This window comes from Oratosquilla oratoria, chromosome 9 (assembly GCF_046742065.1).
Source record: "Oratosquilla oratoria isolate Oo_2021 chromosome 9, ASM4674206v1, whole genome shotgun sequence".
Classification (NCBI taxonomy): domain Eukaryota; kingdom Metazoa; phylum Arthropoda; class Malacostraca; order Stomatopoda; family Squillidae; genus Oratosquilla; species Oratosquilla oratoria.
In genome coordinates this window covers 13,299,835-13,322,925 of record NC_134785.1, presented here as the reverse complement: position 1 = coordinate 13,322,925, position 23,091 = coordinate 13,299,835, and the positions used below count along the sequence as shown (strand labels likewise).

Sequence of the window (23,091 nt, the reverse complement as noted above, 5' to 3'; positions counted from 1 at the left end):
TTACTTTTACTATTTATAACAAGATACAACAGGCACTGAAGAATTCCTGATATTACTTGTTTGGAGTTGAGGTGCAGGAGATGTGAAAATATGATTCCTCTATACTATCTGTGCTCTTCTGCCAAACACCATCTTGAGCTAAGAGAAAGGAAATTCACATAAATACATGCCACAGGTAAAGTATTTTGATTTTTGTTGAGGCAGGGAAAGTTGAGAAAACATCAGTACACTGCCTGGGGAATAAACCCAAGACCTCCCACTTGCTGGGTAAGGATGTTTACATAACCAACAGCCATTTCCCCTTATAATGCAACAGAAGGTTGCCTGTCTCTTGTCTCAGTGCAGTGAGATGAAACGGGGCTAGAACCTGATCCCCACCATACTCGCTTGTACATAAAATATTGGGTGCATAACACTGGAAACATTGTAAATATCCCATATATTCTGCATGTGCCTTGGTTGAGTGGTTTACAAATTGTACAGTTTGTGACAAATCATACATACATACATACATATACCAAGGCTTTTTCCCCCTTCCAAGGGAGGTAGCCAAAAAGGGAAAGGCACAAAAACACTCCCACCCATTACATCCCCAAATACACTCCACACCCCTCCCACCCTTCCTCTCATCTGAGCACCTCCTGGATGACGGGTCATCCCTGCACCCTGCCCACCGCCATGGGTCAGAAGCAGTGTCGCAAGACACAGTACATCCACAGCAAGGCCGCTTCATTTAATCGGCGACCCCCCCTCTCCGTCCCCCTTTGCATATAAGGCGAGGACGGGGAGAAATCCCTTCGGGCTGCGTCAAAATTTACTCACACATACCACCAATTACTCCTCCTGTTCCTCTCCTAATCCTCTCAATTAAGATCCTCCCATAAGCCTTCCCTACTACACTCAACAGGCTAATCCCTCTGAAATTACTACATTCACACTTGTCCCCTTTTCCCTTGTAAAGAGGAACTATACAGGCACTACTCCAGTCCTCCGGTACTCTACCCTCTCTCCAGCAAACATTAAATAACCTCACCAACCAGTCCACCATCACTGAACCTCCCTTTTTCAGACATTCTGCATGACATCCATCCAGACCAGGTGCCTTACCTGCTTTCATCATCTTTACAACTGCCTTCACCTCATCCTTCCTTATTTCTCCATTCTCCTCACTCATCACTCTCATTTTCTTCGCATTTCCCACTGCAGCTATCTTTCCTTCCCTATCCTCCTTCACATTCAGCAACTCCCTAAAATATTCTGCCCATCTTCCCCTCACTGCCATCTCTTCCATTATCATCTCTCCATCTGTACCTTTTACCTTTTCTTCCCTACTTGATTCGCCTCATCTTCCTCTCTTAATTTCTTTCCAAAACATCTTTTTATTACTTTCAAAATTTTCTGTCATACTCCTACCCCATTTCACATCTGCTCTCCTCTTTGCCTCCTTTACCTTTTGCTTTACTTCTCTTTTCTTTTCTTTGTACGTCTCATATGACTCCCCTGTCCTCTTTTGTAACCAAACTGTGAATGCTCGCTTCTTCTCTTCTACAACCTTCTTTGTTTCCTCATCCCACCATTCACTACCCTTTCTTCTATTTCCCCCTGTCCTTCTTGTTCCACACACCATCCTTGCACACTTTAAGACTCCCTCCTTGACAAGGAACCATCCCCATTCCTCCTCCACACCCATCTCTGCTCTATCCTTTACTCCCTCCCACTCCTCCTTCAGCTTCTTTTCGTACTCCTTCTCCTTTTCCTTTTCATTCAAGGAGTTCACTCTAAGAACCTCCCTACCTTTTGTCCCTTTCCTCCTTCTCCATCTATCCTCCACTCTCAGCTTACCTTCCACCAAAAAATGATCTGATATTCCCCCACCCTCTCCCCTTAGCACATGTACATCCTTAACTCTTCCTATCATAATCCTATTTACCACTACATAATCCATTAGTGCTCTATCTACCACCCTTCCCTCCACCACCCTCTCCCATGTGTACTTATGCTTGGCTTTCTTCCGAAACACTGTATTTGCTATCATCAACTCTCTTTCTAGGCACATTTCCACCATCATACATATGGCAAAGTAGAAAAGTAGACATCCATGTAACTCATGTACCTGTAACAAAGTGGGTAAATGCTAACAAGAGGTGGTGGTAAGGTGGGCACAATATTTTTGGAGCTTTTGTATGTGGAGGAGGGTAGGGAGATGGAAGGTACTAAGAAAATGACAGTGAAGTGGCCTTGCTGTGGATGTGCTGTGTCTTACTGCATTGTTTCTGACCCAGGGATGGATGACATGTCATTCATGAGGAACTAAGATGAGAGGAAAGAAAGGATGGTGGTTTAGTCTGGGTGTACTTGCCTTTTGATTTGGCTATCTCCCTTGTAAGGGGGAAAAAGTTCTTGGTATATAGATATACCCAGGGCTTTTTTTTTCCCCTAACAGGGCAATTAGCCAAAGTCAAAAGAAATAAATCCACTCCCATTCAACACCCTCTTTTCTTGGCTCCTGGATGACAGGTCTTCCCTGAATCGCTTCCACTGCCCTGGGTCAAAAGCAGGGCAGCAAGACATCCACAGCAAGGCTGCTTCATTCAATCAGTGATCCCTCTTGTCTGTCTCCTCATGCAGAAAAAGAGAAGGGGAGAAATCCCTTCCATGCATCATGGCATCATCATCAAGATAGATTATACTTTCTTGCTGGTTCTACAGTACTTTTGTCAAATCTGGAAAGACCATGCAAGTGGTATGGTTTTGTGCCAAATATTCTGTTCACCTACAGCAAGTGAGGAAGGGGTAGAGCTTATCAACAAGGCAACAATTAATCATGTCAAGTCATTGTCTTGTTGGTGAGAAGGTAGGTTGTGTATGCCATGACCCCTCTGTCCAGGGCCACCCTCTCAAACACCCCCCCATGAAATCTTCTCAGCCACCCTCTGTTACCAATATGCCTAAAGATCTAAGGGCAGAAACCATAGCCCAGATAGTTTTCCTCAAAAAATATTTGGCTGGCAAATGAGGGAAATTGCCGAACAAGTTGGCATGTTTACCCCCACCATTCACCACTGGGTTACCAAATTTACCCCCGAGGAAGGCAGCTAGACTCCTAACACTGCTAAGAAGCTTAGGAGGTCTAACAAGATGGATTGGGCTAAAACTATTGTGAAACATGAACTAGTCTAATTCACAAGTGAAGGAAAATAACCCAGAATTGTTTGGAGAGTATTCAGTGAGAACCATCAACCACTGTATTGTCAACGTGGGGTACACGAGGCACCATCCAGTGAAGAAACCTCTTCTGACCCTTCAACAGAGGAAAATTCCTTTGTTTGCCATCAAGAAATCTGGCTGCTGAACAAAAGAAATTTCCTCTGCTGAAGGGTCAGAAGAGGCTTCTTCACTGGATGGTGGCTCATGTACCCCAACTCGACAATACAGTGGTTTACGGTTCTCACTGAATACTCTCCAAACAGTTCTGGGACCTTTTCTTTCACTTGTATGGCTGTCACACAAAAATTAGACTAGTTCATGTTTCACAACAGTTTTAGCCCAATCCATCTTGTTAGACCTCCTAGGCTTCTTAGCAATGTTAGGAGTCTAGCTGCCTCCCTCGTGGGTAAATTTGGCAACCCAACACTGAACAGTGTGACTCAACATCCCAACTTGTTTGGCAATTTTCCTCAAAGCCAACCAAATTTTTTTTTAGGGCAACTATTTGGACTATGGTTTCTGCACTCAATCTTTGTACTGTTCACATTGGTTACACAGGGTGGTTTAAATATCATGGTGGGCATTGGGCACACGACCTTCCTCTTCAGCAGCAAGACAATGACTGCAGTGATTAATTCTTGGCTCACTGATAAGCTCTGCTCGCTGTAGACAGGCAAAATTATTACATAAAACCATGCCACTTGTATGGGTCTTTCCAGGTTCAAGAAAAGTACTGTCCACCTCAACCTGGACAGACAGTACTTTTGTCAAGTACTACATAGTTTCACCAGATCCTTTCGTCCATAAATCAACATGGTCTGGAAGAAAGAGCTCTACAGGTGAATTGTGACTGCTTGTTATTGTGGCAAAGTAGCATGCAGTCGATACTTTAGGGTCTATATGGGGCGCCCCTACGGACCAGAGCCACACATCATTTTGTCTATGATAGAAGAAATTCTGTTCATAGAGAAATGACATGACACTTTTATACTACGACTGTCCCTCCGTTATGCTGTCCCCCAACCCCTTGTTGCTGTCCTGTACCATTTCTCTGAGTATTCTCTTTCTGTGATGGGGGAATTCCCTGTGGTGGGGGGAAAGAATACTGCCACCAAGTTTCCCACTTGGATCGTAAGAGGCGAGAAGAAAGGGACGGGGAGAGGGACTAGGCATCCTTCTCCCTGTAGCCCCAAGGGGCAGATTCCTAAAAAGAAAAGGAAAGGCATAAGGGGTGCTGGAGGGCCTCGGGCCAGCACCCTAAGGTTTGGGTCTTTTAATGTGCGTGGATGTGGTACAGATGAGAGTAAAAGGGAAGAGATAGGTAGTATGTTTGTGAGAAGAAAGATGGATGTGTTGGCTTTGAGTGAAACTAAGTTGAAAGGGAAGGGTGAGTGTAAAGGCCTGTCTACACGAGCGGGCCTGATCGGCGGGCTTGCCCGTTAACGGGCATATTTGACGGGCAAATGATCAAATTGCCCGAAAGCCACTGACCGAAAGGCCACTGAGCTGGTGCCCGGTAGCTGGAGTTTCTACCCTGCCAGACGCAAGATAATATCGTGAACCATATCCTTTTCTTCTTTTTCTTCTTGAGACACACAGCTATTATCATAGAGCACAAAATCTTTTTCTTGACAATGCTAGGCACCATGGTTCTCGTACAGCACTCCACCCGCTACTGGCAACATCGTCGGGCAGGCCCAGCTGTTCATCACTTCGGTCGTGTGGACAACATTCACGGGCAGGCCCGCTCGTGTAGACAGGCCTTAAGTTTGGGAGTGTAAGTGGGAGGTTATCAGGAGTGAAGAGAGGGCGAGGGAGGGAAGGGGTGGCTATTCTAGTAAGTGAGGAGATAGGTAAACAAATAGTGGAGTGGAAGGAGGTTTTAGTGGAGTGGAAGGAGGTTTCCTCAAGGATAATGTGGATGAAGGTGAAACTGGGAAAGGAGATGTGGGTCTTTGTAAGTGCATATGGGCCTGGCAGTGAGAAGAGCATGGAAGAAAGGGAGGCCTTTTGGATAGATTTAAATGAGTGCATAGAGGGTTTAGGAAGAAATGTCAATGTAATAGTACTGGGAGACCTTAATGCTAGGGTGGGAAATGGTCCAATCGATGGAGTGGTTGGGAAGTGTGGAGTTCCAGGAAAGAATCGTAGTGGAGAGTTGATGGTGGAAATGTGTCTAGAAAGAGAGTTGATGATAGCAAATACAGTGTTTCGGAAGAAAGTCAAGCATAAGTACACATGGGAGAGGGTGGTAGATAGAGCGCTAATGGATTATGTAGTGGTAAATAGGATTATGATAGGAAGAGTTAAGGATGTACATGTGCTAAGGGGAGAGGGTGGGGGAATATCAGATCATTTTTTGGTGGAAGGTAAGCTGAGAGTGGAGGATAGATGGAGAAGGAGGAAAGGGACAAAAGGTAGGGAGGTTCTTAGAGTGAACTCCTTGAATGAAAAGGAAAAGGAGAAGGAGTACGAAAAGAAGCTGAAGGAGGAGTGGGAGGGAGTAAAGGATAGAGCAGAGATGGGTGTGGAGGAGGAATGGGGATGGTTCAAGGAGGGAGTCTTAAAGTGTGCAAGGATGGTGTGTGGAACAAGAAGGACAGGGGGAAATAGAAGAAAGGGTAGTGAATGGTGGGATGAGGAAACAAAGAAGGTTGTAGAAGAGAAGAAGCGAGCATTCACAGATTGGTTACAAAAGAGGACAGGGGAGTCATATGAGACGTACAAAGAAAAGAAAAGAAGTAAAGCAAAAGGTAAAGGAGGCAAAGAGGAGAGCAGATGTGAAATGGGGTAGGAGTATGACAGAAAATTTTGAAAGTAATAAAAAGATGTTTTGGAAAGAAATTAAGAGGAAGAGGAGGCGAATCAAGTAGGGAAGAAAAGGTAAAAGGTACAGATGGAGAGATGATAATGGAAGAGATGGCAGTGAGGGGAAGATGGGCAGAATATTTTAGGGAGTTGCTGAATGTGAAGGAGGATAGGGAAGGAAAGATAGCTGCAGTGGGAAATGCGAAGAAAATGAGAGTGAGGAGTGAGGAGAAATAAGGAAGGATGAGGTGAAGGCAGTTGTAAAGATGATGAAAGCAGGTAAGGCACCTGGTCTGGATGGATGCCATGCAGAATGTCTGAAAAAGGGAGGTTCAGTGATGGTGGACTGGTTGGTGAGGTTATTTAATGTTTACTGGAGAGAGGGTAGAGTACCGGACTGGAGAAGTGCCTGTATAGTTCCTCTTTACAAGGGAAAAGGGGACAATAGTGAATGTAGTAATTTCAGAGGGATTAGCCTGTTGAGTGTAGTAGGGAAGGCTTATGGGAGGATCTTAATTGAGAGGATTAGGAGAGGAACAGAAGGAGTAATTGGTGAGGAACAGTGTGGATTTAGGACGGGTAGAGGTTGTGTAGATCAGATCTTTGTGGTAAGACAGATATGTGAGAAAGCTATAGGAAAGGGGAAGGATGTTTTTTTGGGCTTTTATGGATCTGGAAAAGGCTTATGATAGGGTAGACAGAAAGGCACTGTGGGAGGTTATGCAGATTTATGGGATAGGAGGAAAGCTTTTGGGAGCTGTCAAGAGTTTTTATGAGAGTAGTAGAGCATGTGTTAGGATTAGAAATGGAGAGAGTGAGTGGTTTGAAGTAAAGGTGGGACTTCGTCAAGGATGCGTTATGTCGCCCTGGATGTTCAACTTATACATGGATGGGGTGGTGCGAGAGGTGAATGCTAGGGTAGTGAGTCAGGGATTGGAGATGGTTAAAGAAAATGGAGAAAAGTGGGAGGTGAGCCAGCTGTTGTTTGCGGACGACACTGCGCTTGTGGCAGGGTCAGAGGAGGGATTGAGGAAGCTGGTGGCAGAGTTTGGGAGAGTATGTGATAGAAGAAAGCTAAAGATAAATGTGGGTAAAAGTAAGGTGATGAGATGTACAAGGGGTGAAAGTGGCAGTAGACTGGAAGTGAACATTAAGGGAGAGCGACTGGAGGAAGTGGATAGTTTTAGATACTTGGGTGCAAGTGTAGCAGGAAAAGGTGGAGGTAGAATGTAGATTGAGAGAAGCGAGTAAATGCCTTGGTGGTTTAAAGAGTGTAATGAGGAATAGACATTTGGGAATGGATGCTAAGAGGAGACTGTATGAAGGAATGATTGTGCCAACAGCACTGTATGGGGCAGAAACGTGGAACATAAGAGAAGAAGAGAGAAGGAGTTTGAATGTGTTTGAGATGAGGTGTCTGAGAAGTATGGTGGGGGTTACTAGGCTGGATAGAGTGAGAAATGAGGAGGTGAGGAGGAGAACAGGGGTGAAAAAGGATTTGGGAGATAGGGTTGATGAAAGAATATTAGGATGGTTTGGACACATGGAAAGAATGAGTGAAGAAAGACTAGTAAAAGAGGTATGGAAGGCAGATGTGGAGGGAGTGAACATGAGGGGACGTCCTAGGATGAGGTGGATGGATGGGGTGAAGGGGGCTTTGGGGAAGAGGGGAATGTCTGTTGAGGACGGAAGACAGAGGTGAGTGGAGAATGGTTGTATATGGATGATGTTGTGACTGCATGAGGAGGAATGGGCGGGGGGTTGGGGGTGGGGTAGTATGTGTGAGTAAATTTTGACGCAGCCCGAAGGGATTTCTCCCCGTCCTCGCCTTATATGCACGGGGGGGGGGTCGCCGATTAAAAGAAGCGGCCTTTCTGTGGATGTGCTGTGTCTTGCGACACTGCTTCTGACCCAGGGCGGTGGGCAGGGTGCAGGGATGACCCGTCATCCAGGAGGTGCTCAGATGAGAGGAAGGGTGGGAGGGGTGTGGAGTGTATTTAGGGATGAAATGGGTGGGAGTGTTTTTATGCCTTTCCCTTTTTGGCTACCTCCCTTGGAAGGGGGAAAAAGCTTTGGTATATGTATGTATGTATGTAGAAATATTCCCTCTGGCCTCTACCCAGTGGGGTGAAGTTGTGCAGGTAAACCAACTTCAGCTGTGAAAGCATGGCATCCTACAGTATTGCTTCTGGCCTGAGCAGTGAGTGGGGTACAGGAATGAACCCCCATTCACAGAAGCATGACAGACGGGGATCAACTAATGGGTGTATGCCTTCACTCCCTCTATTTGTTGGTGAAATCTATGCAGCTCCACTTACCAAATGGACATATCAGTATGGGCCAGGAGTGGGTCCATTAACCCAATCAACAACTTCTTTCTTGGACCACAGGTAGGCTCCTCGTAATTCCTCTACATCATTGGGAAGGAGGGCCAAGTACGATGGACACACTGCTCCTTCCTCAATAGTGAATGGTCCCTGCAGAAGAAAATATATACATCAATCAAGAGATGTAGGCTTTTAATATGAGCATGCTCAATTAGAAAAAAAAAAAAAAAAAATTCACTACCATGTAAACGAGGCAAATGACTAAACAAGCTCTTTAAGACAACCACTCAACATTTCAACAATCTAGAGAAAACCCCTTTTACCACACAAGAACACCATCCATCATTAAGACAGTAGCAACAAAGAATAGGCCTGGCCATGGGTTCAAACTGCTCCAGACATAATCACCACAAAGAAGAGAGAACACCTAATACTACAATGCCTACACTATCAACAACAACATTTCTTGGGGCCCCAAGTGATTTATGGTCCTGCCCAGGGGCTGTTGCACTTTCTTGGGTCTTCTGCAAGACACCAGGAGCAACTGACTGACACTTTTTCACACACAGGATCTGACAACTTGTAATTGCTTCCCTTTCCTTACTACTTTCGGTTAGGGGGTTTGGGGCATAGCATAAATGAAGTGGCCCTGCTGTGTCTTGCTGCATTTCTTCTGACTCGCTTGCAGGCAGGAGAAAGGTATGACCCTTCATCCATGAGGAGCTAAGATTACCTCCACTCCTCCCTTTCCTGCCGCATGGAACCCCAAATACCTAAGCTATCCACTTCCTCCAGCTTCTCCCTTTAAGGTTTACTTCCAACAAGCTGTCAACCTCTCCCTTTGCACATCTCATCACCTTACTTTTACCCACTTAACTTCAACTTTCTCCTAACTCCCAATCCCCCCTGACCCTGCCACAAGCAGTGTCATCAGCAAACAACAACTGGCTCGCCTACAACTATTCTCTATTTTCTTTAACCATCTTGAGTCCTCTGCCCATTACCGCCACATTTACCTCCCACATCACTCCATTCATGTACAGCTTGTACACACTGAACATCCATGGCAATATGACATCCCTGATGCAGCCCTATCTTTACCTCAATCCACTCTCTCCTTTTCCAATACTAATATAGGCTCTACTACTCTCACAAAAACCCCTGACTATCCTTAAACAGCTTTTCCCTAATTCCATGTCTCTAAAACCTTCCACAATGCCTTCCTGTCTATCCTGTCACAAGCCTTTTCCAAATCCATAAAGGACCATAAAAACATCCTTACCTTTTGATAAAAGCTTTCTCACATATCTGCCTTACATACAACCCCTACCTTTCTTAAACCCCATGTTGTAAACTGTAGTTTCCTTCCTAACTACACTTGACAATCTGATCCCCCTGAAAATACTATGCTCACATTTGTCCCCTTGTAGAGCAGAACTATACAGACACTCCTCCAGTCTTCTGGCACTCTACCCTCCCTTAGGCACACATTAAACAATCTTGCTAGTCATCCACTTTTACAGTCTCTATACAAATGAAAATGTGGAATTGGAAAATACATGTATAACCTACCTGATGTGATGTCATATCAGTGTCAACATAACCTGGGTGGCAATTATTCACAACGAGGTCAGGCCGTGAATCTTCATCAAAAGCCCTTTGTTGGATACGAGTCAGGGCTGACACTCCAACTTTGCTCACAGAGTAAGTACTGCTCTGCCATCCCTCCTCTTCCCAAGTTCCTTCTTCGGCCACTCTGGGAAAGAAAAAAGTATATACATGTGGACATTCTATATTTTACAATGAAGCAGTTGTCTATTTATCTTAATACTTCTGCAAAGCAAAATATCAAGAGAATGCTGAAATGGAAAATCCATACGGGAAAAACATCTTTTATAATAAATCTAGGTTATAGACTGGAAAACTGCAACCCCCAATGGCTAGCAATGGTTCTCAAATCTTCTCATAAATCTCTATTGGACTAATGTCTTGTATATCAACCCTTTCAATACAATGATGCCTACATAGGCATCTTGTATTTATTTTGTAGTTGTAGCCGAGTGACCCCCATAATCTGTGAACTGGCCTGATAGTAAATAAGAATGAGAAATACAGCTGTAGCTTTATATTTTATAAGGCAGCTAATGCTGCCCAAGAGAATTTTACTTGTACTGAAGAGGTTAATGTATGCCTATGCTAATGAAATAAAGTAGAGCTCTCATCTGTATTTCCCTTTTTCCTTTTTATAAATTACACATTTAAGAATGATTAGTAAAAGAGGTGAGAAGGCAGAGGTGGAGGAAGTGAACATGAGGGGACAACCAAGGATGAGATGGATGGATGGGGTAAAAGGGGCATTGGGAAGGAGGGAATGTCTGTTGAGGAAGGGGGAAGACAGAAAATAAGGGTGAATGGAGAATGGTATTTTGGATGATGCTGTGATGCATGGAAGGGACTATGTTCACCTCACCTCGGATCTGCTGCAGTCTCTGTCGAGACAGCCAGACACCACCCTACGGCAGTGAGCTCAGAGCTCCTTATTAGCCGATCTCTGGGTAGGTCTGAGACCACTCACACACCACACACCGGGACAGCAAGGTCACAACTCCTTGACTAACGTCCCGTACCTACTCGCTGCTAGGTGAACAGGGGCTACATGTGAAAGGAGACAAACCCAACTTATCTCCGCCCGACCGGGGAATCGAACCCCGGTTCTCTGGCTTGTGAGGCCAGTGCTTTACCAATCCGCCACCGAGCCGTGTGTGAATGATATTTTGATACAACCCCAAGGGATTTCTCAGTCTTTTTTTTCTGCATGAGGGGAAAGAGAGGGGGGGGGGGGGAATTGCTGATTAAATGAAGTGGCCTGTGACCCTGGGCAGTGGGCAAAATGCAGTGATGATCAGTCATCCAGGAGGAGCCAAGAAAAGAGGGAGGGAGGGGTGGAGTGGATTTATGCCTTTGACTATGTATGTACATATCTAAGACGAACTCCACTTACATGCAAATCCATTGCCAAGAACATTTTTATCTCTGCATAGATACTAACCTTACAAAATCATTCATCATTTCATTCAACTCCTCTTCTGTGAGTGTTGGTGAGGCCAGTTTTGAACGCAGCTCAGAGGCCTGGGGTTCATTGCCTTTGACATACGACAGATGTCCAACGCAGCTTGAAACATGAACCACCCGGGCATGTGGCCGCAGGAGTGGGAACAGTGCATGGCACACATTTAATGTTCCAAAGTAGTTTATGCGTATGGTGTTTTCAGCCTGTTCCCCAAATGGTTCTGTTGCAGCTCTCTGGGAAAAGTGGGAAATTAAAGAAAAGAAGTTTTGTTAATTAGTTCTATAAAACTGTCTAAAATATAGTATAATTAATAGCAATGATCAACCCGTACTTTAGTATATTTCAATACTAACTAGTGAGAAAAGACACGACATGAAAAACAAAGCTGCTGGGAAATGTTTGGCTTACAAAGATACTAATTCATATTTCACTAATAAAAACAGTTGAGTACATTTATATCATGGTTATAGAGACAAGAGGCTTATAGATGGGGTGGGGGAGAGCTGGAACGCTGGAGAGAACAACAAAAATAAAATACACAATTGCTATTCATTTTTCTTGCTGCATTGCTTTGGACCCAATCAGTGTGGCAGGGGCTTCATTCACCATCACCCCAACTTCTGTAGAGCTGGTTTTGGATGTGTGTGCTATGGTTGCCTGTGGCCCCCACCACCACTATAAGAGTACAAGGTATGTATAGTACTAAAGAACTAACCAAATGGCAACCCCCATTTGGCAGGAAAGTTAACATACCTTGTATGCAAATCCAGCGTTGTTGACAAGAACATCAAGGCCACCATAAGTTGTCTTCAGATATTCAGCAAACGTGTTTATACTATCTATGTTGTCAATATCAAGCTGATGGAATTTTGGAGAGTATCCTAACTGTAGTGGAGAGGAAAATTAATTAAATATATATATGTATATATATATAAATGATGCAACCTAAGAGGATTTCTGCCATTTTCTCTTTTTCTGTATGAGGGGACAGAGAGGGTAGCAGGGTCACTGACTAAGTGAAATGGCCTTGCTGTGGATGTGCATAAAATCATTCCCACCCATTCCATCCCTGAATACACTCCACACTCCTCCACCCTCCCTCTTATCTTAGCACCTCCTACAAGCCAATAAGTTTGAGGTTGGTTATAGGTAAAATATTAGGATCAATAATAGCTAATTAACCTCTTCAATATGAGTCAAATTCTTGCAGGCAGCATCATCTGCATGATGTATGATGATGCATCACAATACTCGCTTAATAAAATATAAAGTTACAGCTTTATTACCCTTTCTCTTTCACTCTGAATATTAATAACCACAGAAAATATGATCAGGCCAGTCCACAGATTATGGGGGACACTCAGTTACAACTACAAAATAAATAAAAATAAATATAATCAAGACGCCAACACCGGCATCCTCACACACACATATATATATATACACACATACATATACATACATACATACATATATAAATATACATATACATACATACATATACATACATACATACATATACATACATACATACATACACATACATATATATATACATACATACATATATATACATACATACATACATATACATACATACATACATACATACATACACATATACATACATACATATATATACATACATACATATATATATATATAATATATATATAAATAAAACCTTTGATAGAATCTAGCAATAAAATTACAACTGTTGGCTACTAGTTTCCTGCACTTTAATAAATAGTAGAACCACACATTAAATGCCTAAAATACAATCTGTTCTAACAAAAATTAAACTCAAAACATGCCCTCCCTCAAAACACACAAACCTTTAAGGGGACCCCCCGCCCAAAATCTTTTTTTCTGAAGGATCTTGCCGATTTTTTCTGTGTGATATCTAGGTCTGAGGAAACCTTCACAGCATGAGTTTTATTCAGATCTGACTTAATAAAAAACGTAAAAAATACCATATTTTTGGGCTTTTTCAAATCCTATCTCCTCTTACAATTTTTATTCGATGTCTTTCATTTTACAGCAAAAGAATCTTCTACATATATAAAACAAAATAGAAAGCTTTTTTTAATATCTTTGTTTAACGCCGAGGGAAAAAATATAAACAAAATTATCGAAAAAAGCAAAATTTTGATTTTGACACGTTAAAAAAAAATTATTTAACATTTGCAAAAAAACTCTATTTTATTTTTTTTTCATTTATCTAGCTATTAATAGAGACCTCATATGCAAAAATTGGTTGAAAATTGAGGGAGGAGATAGACTTTGTGTATCAAAAACTTACATTTTTCAGAAATGAGTGTTAAAGTTTTTTTTTCCCTTAGTTTGACTAAATTTTACATTGGACCTCCTAAGAACCATTGAAAACAGGTTCCATTGTATTTTCATGATGATTTTGCATCTTTCAAGTAACTCAGGCACTTTGTACCCTCCTACAGTGTAGGATATTATTCACTCAAAGTGAGGGTCTCATAAGCCGCCACCTCACTCTTTGTCGCAAAGTTTGAGTTCTTGGTCTAGAATGACCCAGCAAGGTAGTCTGAATGCTGGGATTCAGCTCTCTTTCTTTTCTTGGGTTTCCTTTCTGGTGTTGGAACAGGCTCTTGCTGCATCAGGGACATCACTGTGAGGTTTGAGACTCTAAACCCAAGGTGTTGCAACAAGGAGGTATCCTTGTAGCCACTTGTTAGCAAACAGTTGTTTGCGTAGAGACAACTTGTCTGATATAGGTGTAGAGGACAGAGGATCAGGTGCTGAGGATGTGGATGTAGATGGAAGGGAGAGTGCTGCTGGAGGGAGTACTAGTGGTGGTGGCGGAGGTGGTGATAACAAAGTTGATGCTGGGGTTCTTTCTTTCTCCCCTTGAGTTGCTAATGTAGACGTTCTTATCTTCTGCAAGTGTGCCTTTTGTTTGGATAGCTTAGGCATGGCTAATATCTTCAAATATCTCTTCACTGAAAAATAGATGCGAATTTCACACGGCAAATTAGTGAATGCGGCAAGCTAACGTGTACATGTCCTTTACTTTGTAAGGCTCAGGCCACTGCCAGTCGTGCAGGCTGAACTTCCTCACACCACATACTCACGTGCATGCCGGACGTAAGAGAAAACTTTATGAGTGTATCAAACGCAAAAAAAATAGGGTAAAATATGGTCAAAACGTATGTAAACAATGGTCGTGCGCAGCATGTGGCTGCCGGGGGGAGGGAGGGTAGGCCCTTTAAACCCTTTAAAAATGGCAGTACGATAAAAACACTTTACCAGCATCTAGAGCAAGATCCCTACTATGTATTTATGCAATAAAAAAAAAATTGAACAAACTAACCTTCCTCAGCTCAGCAACTGCCGCATTTCCCCTTCCTTCATCACGTGCAGTCAGGTACACTGTGCCATCAAATTTCTGGCACATCTCTTTCATTATGGCATAGCCTATACCCTTGTTGGCTCCTGTCACCTGAAAAACCACAATCACAACTGTACTGCCCATGCAGATGAATAATCATTTTCAAATAGTTTGGCATGGTTTATGTTAGGTCATTCCACTTTTATTTAAAGAAACATTTTATTTATTATCATTTATATTATAATTTTTCTTTTTCTTTTATCTATTTATCATTATAATTTTTTTCCACATCCAACCTAGTTATGGACCAAAAAGTCTCCTGTCGGCATGCTCCACCTTTGTAATCCTTTGATCCTTAAGTGATTACAAAACTATTACCATTTAATTATCATAAGCAACCTCTGACTGTCATGTGGATAAATTTACTTTTAAAGGCTGCTTTCCATGATACCAACAATGGGTTCCCCAAAGGGATAATCCCCCAAGATGTATACCAAAATAATCTTTCTCCCACCCCATCTTCAAAACCCATCACAACCCTCAATTCAATCTAGAAGTACAACCCTGAGAGGCTAACATATCCTCTCAACCATGCCTTAAGGTCTCCACCAACTTCTACTTTATTTCATCCACCTTTTCATGTACACAGCTGACAACCAGTAACTGTTCTCTTCTCCCCCTTACTACAAACGTGCAACACAAGGTCATACACTAAAACAAAACCATCCAAAGTATCAATATTATTAAGGAAGTGCACACCTATACAATATATCAACATTAAACATTAATTTTATCAATTAAAACACATCAATTCATGCTTTTCCTGAAGCAATGAAACACCTTTGCACCCCAGTCTGATTGGATGCCAAAACCAGCCGTCACCATCCCTAATTACGACAACGACCCTAATGACCTCTAACATAAAGGTACCACATTACTAAGTGCAGGTTAGGTTAGGTTAGAACAGAAGAAGTGTGGAAGGCAGAGGTGAAAGGAGCCCTAGGATGAGATGAATGGATGGGGTGAAAGGGACATTACGAAAGAGAGGAATGTCTGTTAAGGAAGGACAGAACACAGGGGTGAATGGAGAAGGGTTGTGTATGGATGATGCTGTGATGTATGAGGGGGAGTGGGTGGGGGATGCGGTGTGAGGAGGTGTGTGCAAGGGAGAATTTGACACAGCCTGAAGGGATTTCTCCCCGTCTTCTCCTTTTCTGCATGAGGGGACGGAGAGGGGGGGTTGCCGAATTTATGAAGTGGCCTTGCTGTGAATGTGCTGTGTCTTGCGACACTGCTTCTGAACCAGGGCAGTGGACAGGGTGCAGGGATGACCCATCATCCAGGAGGTGCCAAGATGAGAGGGAGTGAGGGGAGTGGAAGGTGTGGGGAGTGGGATGGGTGGGAGTGGTTTCTGTGCCTTTTTCTTTTTGGCTACCCCCCCCCACCCCCTGTAAGGGGGAACAGCCTTTGGTATATGTATGCATGTATGTATATCACATAGGTGTGCACAACTAAAATAATATAGAAAATGTCATTAAGGTGTGCACTTCCTTCAATTTATCAAAGTTTATTCCTAAAAAAGACCTATGAAAATGTTTGGGGAACATTATCGACCACTATATGCTATGGGTTTCCAGTCAGTGAAATTTCGGGCAACAACATTTATTATTATTATCATTCCTTGAACATTACAATGAATATCACAATTACTGAAAATTAAACTAACATTTAGTAACAGTTCTTGTTACATTACTTACAGGTATTATGACACAAACAAATCAGGTAGTCTGCAATGCTACAAAATACAATGGGTTTTATATACCAACAGCATAAATCAAATCTTGCCAGTTCCATGGACCACAGAAAGACAAAGGACAGATAGCCCTTCCAAAAATGCCTTCTATCATGGCTACAAAACACTCTTTCCAGTGTTTCACTGTGGCCACAAATTGCCCTTTACACTTTAATAAAGAAAAGACAAGACAAAAAATAAAGGCAACCCACAAATATACGAATACAGTGAATGTAGGAAACTGTCAATGCATCAATGTACATCTTCAAAACACTTTTTAAACTTACCACGCAAATTCTTGTAGATGCCATTCTTGTCCAAAGTTTTCTGTAAAAGAAAGCAAAGCTTTGATATTCGTACATTAAAATTCAATTTCTCTCACGTCTGTTTTCCCCTTACCATTCTTGTCCAAAGTTCTCTGTAAAAGAAAGCAAAACTTTGACATTCGTACATTAAAATTCAATTTCTGTCGCATCTACTTTCCCCATACCATTAGTGATTCCAAACATACCCTGTATAGTTTACATCTACATATGAACTTGTATTAGCAAATCTATAATAATGTTTATGTGTAATATGTGTACTAATTGGTATTACTTGAGTCACTGTTTCTGGTCCCCTTAACCCCTAAGTATGTTGTCTGCGTAATTTAGTGTGGAATGACAGTCTAATGAGGACCACAACGGAAGTAAACTTGAATGCTTTTTTGTGTTATCCTTGGCAATTGTATTTGTAATTTCAAATTATTGGTTCTTTTCATTGTCTGTATTTCATGTATTTGATTCATTGCCAAATAAGATTATTATTATCATTATTATTGTTGATGACCTCTCATGGGCCATATCTAGAACATTTAAAGATTTTACTTTTGCCGATGCCAAATAAATGCTCATGTGGATGACTGCATTGGGTGACAAAGAGAAACATGTCCCTTTCACAGTCAATAGCAAATGAAAATCATAAAAAACATACATTTTCAGAAAATCTTCCTTTAAGAAAATTTGTGTGGTTGACAAGCTCAGTTAATCTTGGTATTATTTTAGTTGTGCACACCTACGTGATGTAGCATTAGAAAATTAAATATTACTTTTGTAGATTATAGTACATGAACATAATATGTTAATTGCCCGAGGTACAATAATAATCAGGCTGTCAGCATCCGTGATGACAATGACGACCCAGATGATCTTAAGAATTTGAGGTACCGAATTACTAAACATTAGTTAGGTTACATAGGTAGATTAGGTTAGGTTAGGTTAGGTATGATTATGATTTATGATTTTATGAGTTTTTGGCAGACAGCCAGGCACTGGGACCAAAATGATCATTCAGCGCCTAGGTTAGGTATGTTAGGTTAAAATAGACTAATTTGTCATCCTTTCATTTCTTCGACCTCGGCACCTATCAAATATATTGTGTATCATTCAACCGCCGCAACTTTGTTTGTTGGAAAACAGGTTTTAGCAAATTTTGTTGTCGATTTCTGCCTAGAAAATCACATATTACGTTGATCTATAATAATTTACAAAATTAGTAATTAATTTTCTTTTGCTGTATCACATAGGATGTGCAAACTAGAATTTTACCTTAATCTTAAATAGAAGAAAATTGTGAAGAATATGATGGACCTCTGGAGAAAGAATTCCAGAATCTCTTATGGGGATAGGCTTAGGCACTAAGACGCAGAGACCAGGGTGACCTAACAGAGGTGTTCAAGTGAATCAAATGCCTTAACAAGGGTGACACAATCAAGATCATCATAGGCAACAAGGCAGTACTTGTAGTAATAGACTTAAATTGGGAAAATTTAGGTATAACAGGGAAAAGGGCAAGAACTGGTCTACCAAAAGTGGTCAACAAATGGAATAGATTTGGTAATCATGTAGGGCGTGCTGAAACTATAAATTGTCCCTTGGTTGTTTTAAGAAAAGGTTAGACAGCTTTATGGATGGGGATGACAAGTGATAATGGACATGGAATTGCCTAGGCCCTTTAGTCTATTGCAGTCTCCTCCATTCTCATGTTATATAATATAAATTTGGGTCTGGAATATCCTGCCAGTATTACGTATATTGATGTCCTCATGTTACCTCAATAAAGTTTCCCACATAGATACGTCGACTTATGAAATAGCCTAAAAGGGGGGGCGGGGCAGTTCCATCAAAACTAGTGAAGGAATTTAAAGCGACCAATGGGGAGTCAGGACCTAAATTAGTAAATAATATATTTCCTGCCTAAATTTTCGATTAACAAAATCAAGTTTGACAAATCTATTATAATCATAATGTACCCATTCGTCTAAACACAATCCAAGATATCCACCTTACAGGAACGAGTTGATATAATGACTGTCAAAACTTACTTTTGTAGATATTACTTAGTTTCTCCTGAGTAGTCACCTACCGTGTTCAACCTCTCGCGGGTAATCTGCGACTAACACATGCTGCCGCGTTACAGCTGCCGAATTCCTGCCCTGGAGTTCTGGAATCTGGAGTGCAAATAATGTTTAGTCAGCATTACTCGTTTTCATTGGTTGCGGGATTGCGACGTCATGCTTGACGTGAATAGTCTGCTTTTCCCAAACATAACAATTTATCATATGACGTAATACATTTTTTTTTTTACAGCAAACATGGGGATTAAGGCTTTAATTAGGATTTTATGGATGGGGATGACAGGTGGTAATGGGCATGGAATTGCCTGCCCTATGCCCTTTGGTCTTTTGCAGTCTCCTCAGTCTAAGTTCCATCAAACATCGTGAAGGAATTAACCCATCAATGGTGAGTCAGGACTTAAATAATGTATTCCCTGCACAAAATATTCAATAAACAAAATCAGGTTTGACAAATCTATTATAATGTACTCATTCGTCTAAATACAGTCTAAGATATTCATCTTACAGGAACGAGTTGATATAATGACTGTCAACATTTCCTTTTCTAGATATTACTAAGTTTCTCCTGAGTAGTCACCTTCTAAGTTTAACTTCTCCCAGGCCCCAGGCGAGTCGGCAACAAATTATCGAATTCCTTTCCCGGATTGCAAGTAATGACTAGTCGGCATTACTCTGTTTTCATTAGTTGCAAGGTTATGACGTCATGCTTGACGTAAATAATCTACCTTTTCCCATTGTGAGATCACACTTTTGTGAGAAAGCAGAATCACACAGGTCACACTGGAAAGGCTTCTCTCCTGAGTAGGACCTCATATGCTGTATGAGATGTGGCTTTCGTGAAAAAGCAGAATCACACAGGTCACATTGGAAAGGCTTCTCTCCTGTGTGGGTCCTCATATAATGCACGAGAATTTCCTTTTGTGAAAAAGCATATAACGTAATACATTTTTTACAACAAACATGGGGATTAGGGCTTTAATTGGGATTTTTCCAACCGATGGAATAACTATTGGATGTCAAGTCGGAAATGTAAGTCTCCTTGTCCTGTACCTGTACATCACTCTCTCATTTGTTATTTCTATTTACTTCAGCGTAAAATGATTTTACAGGAAATTCAAGCCAATACAAATAAAAATTAAATAATCAACAAATAAAAAAAGACTGAGATAATATACCATAAGTTGGGTTTAATACGGGTCATTCTTTGGATACCTTTCCACCATGCTAACATCTTTCTGGTTGCAAGCAGGGCTGCCATTTTGTAGAATTTTGTACCAAAACGTAGAAAAATAGCGGTATGTGGGAACTGTGTGAGGAAAATATTTCTACGTATCAGCGGGCTGTTCAAAACATTTAAAAACTCAAGCTGTTGTTTAAAAATCATATAATAATAAATGGTACATCATAATATATGACTTTTATTGGTATTTATGTTGCTTATACAATATTTTGCTCCAAAATATACGTTTTTACGGTGTAGAAAAAATTCTACGCTAAAGTTTCAGCTTTCTTTTTGCGATAATGATATAAAAAAGATTTTTTATATTTTACTGAATATGTTAGGGCATGAGGGTCTTATATACATTCAAGAATATATACAAAAAAAAACTAGAACCAACATTTTGTCAAAGTTTGACAAGTATGTCTTGCTATGAAAGTCGGCACACACCCGAGGAAAATGTATACCCCGGTATGGCAACACTCTCCCATTCTACACGGCGTAGAAACGCGGCAGGCCCGGTTGCAAGGTTTCCCGGCTTGTAACGCAGCATTCCAAGTGGGAACGGACCAATCTCTTACAAAGACGCCCAATGTTATCACTTTTGTCTTCTATTGTTCTTTTAATATTTCCTACCATTTGGTTTACTTTCCTTACAATAGTATTAACGTATTCGCTGGGACTGAGTGTTTTGTTGATAATTACAACAAGGTCTTTTTTCGTTATCATTGTAAATTTCCTGTCCTTCCATCATGCACTCATGATGTGGATTGTTGTGGCCTAGACGTAAACACTTACATTTGTCTAGACTGAATGATATCAGCCATTTTTTTTTCTACAACATCTCCACACTCTTAAGGACATCTTGCAACCTCTTAGTGCCTTCTTGGATAGGGATCTTGCCGAAAATATTTGTCATCAGTAAATTTCAAAAAAGTGTGTCTTTGTTCCCTTGTCAATGTCACTGGTGTACATGATAAATGGGTCCCAGTACCGACCATTTGGACGTGCTCACTACCAGACTTGTAGCCCTTAATAAACACAATCTGTTTCCTGTTGTTTAACCTTATCTCCATCCATTTATATTATTATAATTTTTACTTCTCTTTTATTTATTTATCATTATTATATTTTTCCGCATCCGACCTGTTTATGGACCAAAAGGTCTCCTGTCGGCACGCTCCGCCTTTGTAATCCTTTGTAAAAATCCAGTTAGTTACCATAGGCCAGCCCTGTGCAACCTGCGGCCCTCTAATGTTTTCATTGCGGCCCTTTCTCCTAAAAATGAATAAGCTATAATGCGGCCCTCAGAGAGAGGGTAGCCTTTCATTTGCTAATTAATGGTCAGGAAAATGTCTGTGTTTGATCATTCTTATGATAATGATCCCAGTTAACCAATATTAATTAATTATTTATGTTTTTACATTATAATAATAAGGTATGGTAGCCTTTCATTTGCTCATTTATAGTAAGGAAAATACATTTGTTTCGGACAATTCTTATTTTTGTGATCCCAGTTTAAATCAAATCAGTAACAAACTACTCATCTATCTTTAACAGTATAATCTCGCATAATATGTCTTCGATCGTAGTAAATAACATGAAATAGTAAGGTTATGTGGCCCTCCATACCAAGAGAGTAGTGACTAGTGGCCCTTTGGGAAACAATGTTGCACACCCCTGCCTTGGGCATTCCGTATGCTTTGATCTTCGCAGCTAGTCTTTTGTTGGGAGCCTCATCGAACACCTTGGCCAAGTCAAGGTATAGTACGTCAATGGGTGACCCTCCATCTAGGTACTCATTCACTTTTTTCAAGAAGACGAGCAGGTTGGCCAGGCATGATTAAGAACATAAGAATGAATGAGACTGCAAGAGACCATAAGGCCTACACTAGGCAGCTCCGTATCCATCACCACCTGTCATACCCATCCATAAAGTTGTCTAATTTACCCAGTATGAAGCCATGCCGGGTCTCAATGATCAGCTTGTGTTGTTGCAAGTGATTCATGATGCTGTCGTTGATAAGCTTCACCATACTCTTGCTAATTTGTGATGTCAAGGTAATTGGTCTATAGTTGGAAGCAGGGCCCTCACGTGGGGTGGGGGGCAGGGGAGCATATGCCCTGGTGTGGCACATTTAGGGGGGCGGTACTTAAGTTATTGTGCCGGAATAGTACCAAATCACTGGCACCCTCTACGGCAGTGATTCCCAAACTGGGGGGAAATAATTACACTACCTACTAACTAAAAAAATCTCAGATGAATTTTCTCATGTCTCAGAGAGAGAGAGAGAGAGAGAATGCCTTTTTATCAGTATATTTGTACATCTGAAAAATACATTAGTAAATAGTCATAGTGCGTTTTAACTACTCTTTCCCTCATACACATGGAGGGGGAAATCTGGATGATTGAACTGGGTGGAGGGGAAAATGACAGAAAAAAGTTTAGGAACCACTGATCTACGGACTGCAACACACAATGGCAAAACTCCGCGGCGTAGCTGGCCTCTTTGTTCCCGAGTGCACGGACAACCTTGAGCAGGTCCCCTTCACCCCCGTTTTCTTCTCGCAAAATGACACAAAAAGGAAACCCCATTTCTTCAGCCTGTCGGCTAAAAAAAAATCATGAAAAATAATAAGCAACCCACTTACCCCCCCCCCCAAAAAAAAAGTCATCTTACAGACAGATTCACTCCATCTGTCACAGAGAATATTTACTCATCACCGCCATGGGGAGGGGGGGGGGTATGCCCTGGGGCGGCACTTAGGCATGTAAGGGCTCTGGTTGGAGGCTAGTCTTTTTGAATCCTTTTTAAAAATGGGTGTGACATTAGCTGCTTTCCAGTCGTCTAGTACTTCTCCCGTGTCCATATTTGTCTTCAGGATTTCAAATAATGGTTATCGGCTGAGAA

At 41.5% G+C, this 23,091-nt stretch overlaps 2 protein-coding genes across 4 annotated transcripts; both read right to left on the bottom strand.

The window, feature by feature from the left end:
- On the bottom strand, positions 1-19,079 carry LOC143028237 (carbonyl reductase [NADPH] 3-like). 3 transcript variants are annotated; one of them, XM_076190042.1, is made up of 8 exons: positions 18,969-19,079; positions 16,853-16,892; positions 14,756-14,884; positions 12,166-12,297; positions 11,392-11,645; positions 9,915-10,098; positions 8,334-8,492; positions 1-138 (listed from the first exon to the last, which is right to left on the bottom strand). In XM_076190042.1, the coding sequence occupies exons 2-7, from the start codon at positions 16,874-16,876 to the stop codon at positions 8,346-8,348; spliced, it is 870 nt and encodes a 289-aa protein (XP_076046157.1). In that variant the 5' UTR covers positions 16,877-16,892; positions 18,969-19,079; the 3' UTR covers positions 1-138; positions 8,334-8,345. The 3 variants fall into 3 exon arrangements, with proteins under 3 accessions (XP_076046157.1, XP_076046158.1, XP_076046156.1); XM_076190043.1 differs by having other exon boundaries at positions 18,928-19,040; XM_076190041.1 differs by lacking the exon at positions 18,969-19,079 and adding an exon at positions 18,656-18,690.
- Positions 18,961-23,050, bottom strand: LOC143027983 (uncharacterized). Its single transcript, XM_076189626.1, has 4 exons — positions 22,944-23,050; positions 22,131-22,303; positions 21,858-21,985; positions 18,961-19,053 (listed from the first exon to the last, which is right to left on the bottom strand). Exons 1-4 carry the CDS (start codon positions 23,048-23,050, stop codon positions 18,961-18,963), a joined length of 501 nt encoding a protein of 166 aa, XP_076045741.1.
- Between the last annotated feature and the right edge of the window lie 41 nt (positions 23,051-23,091).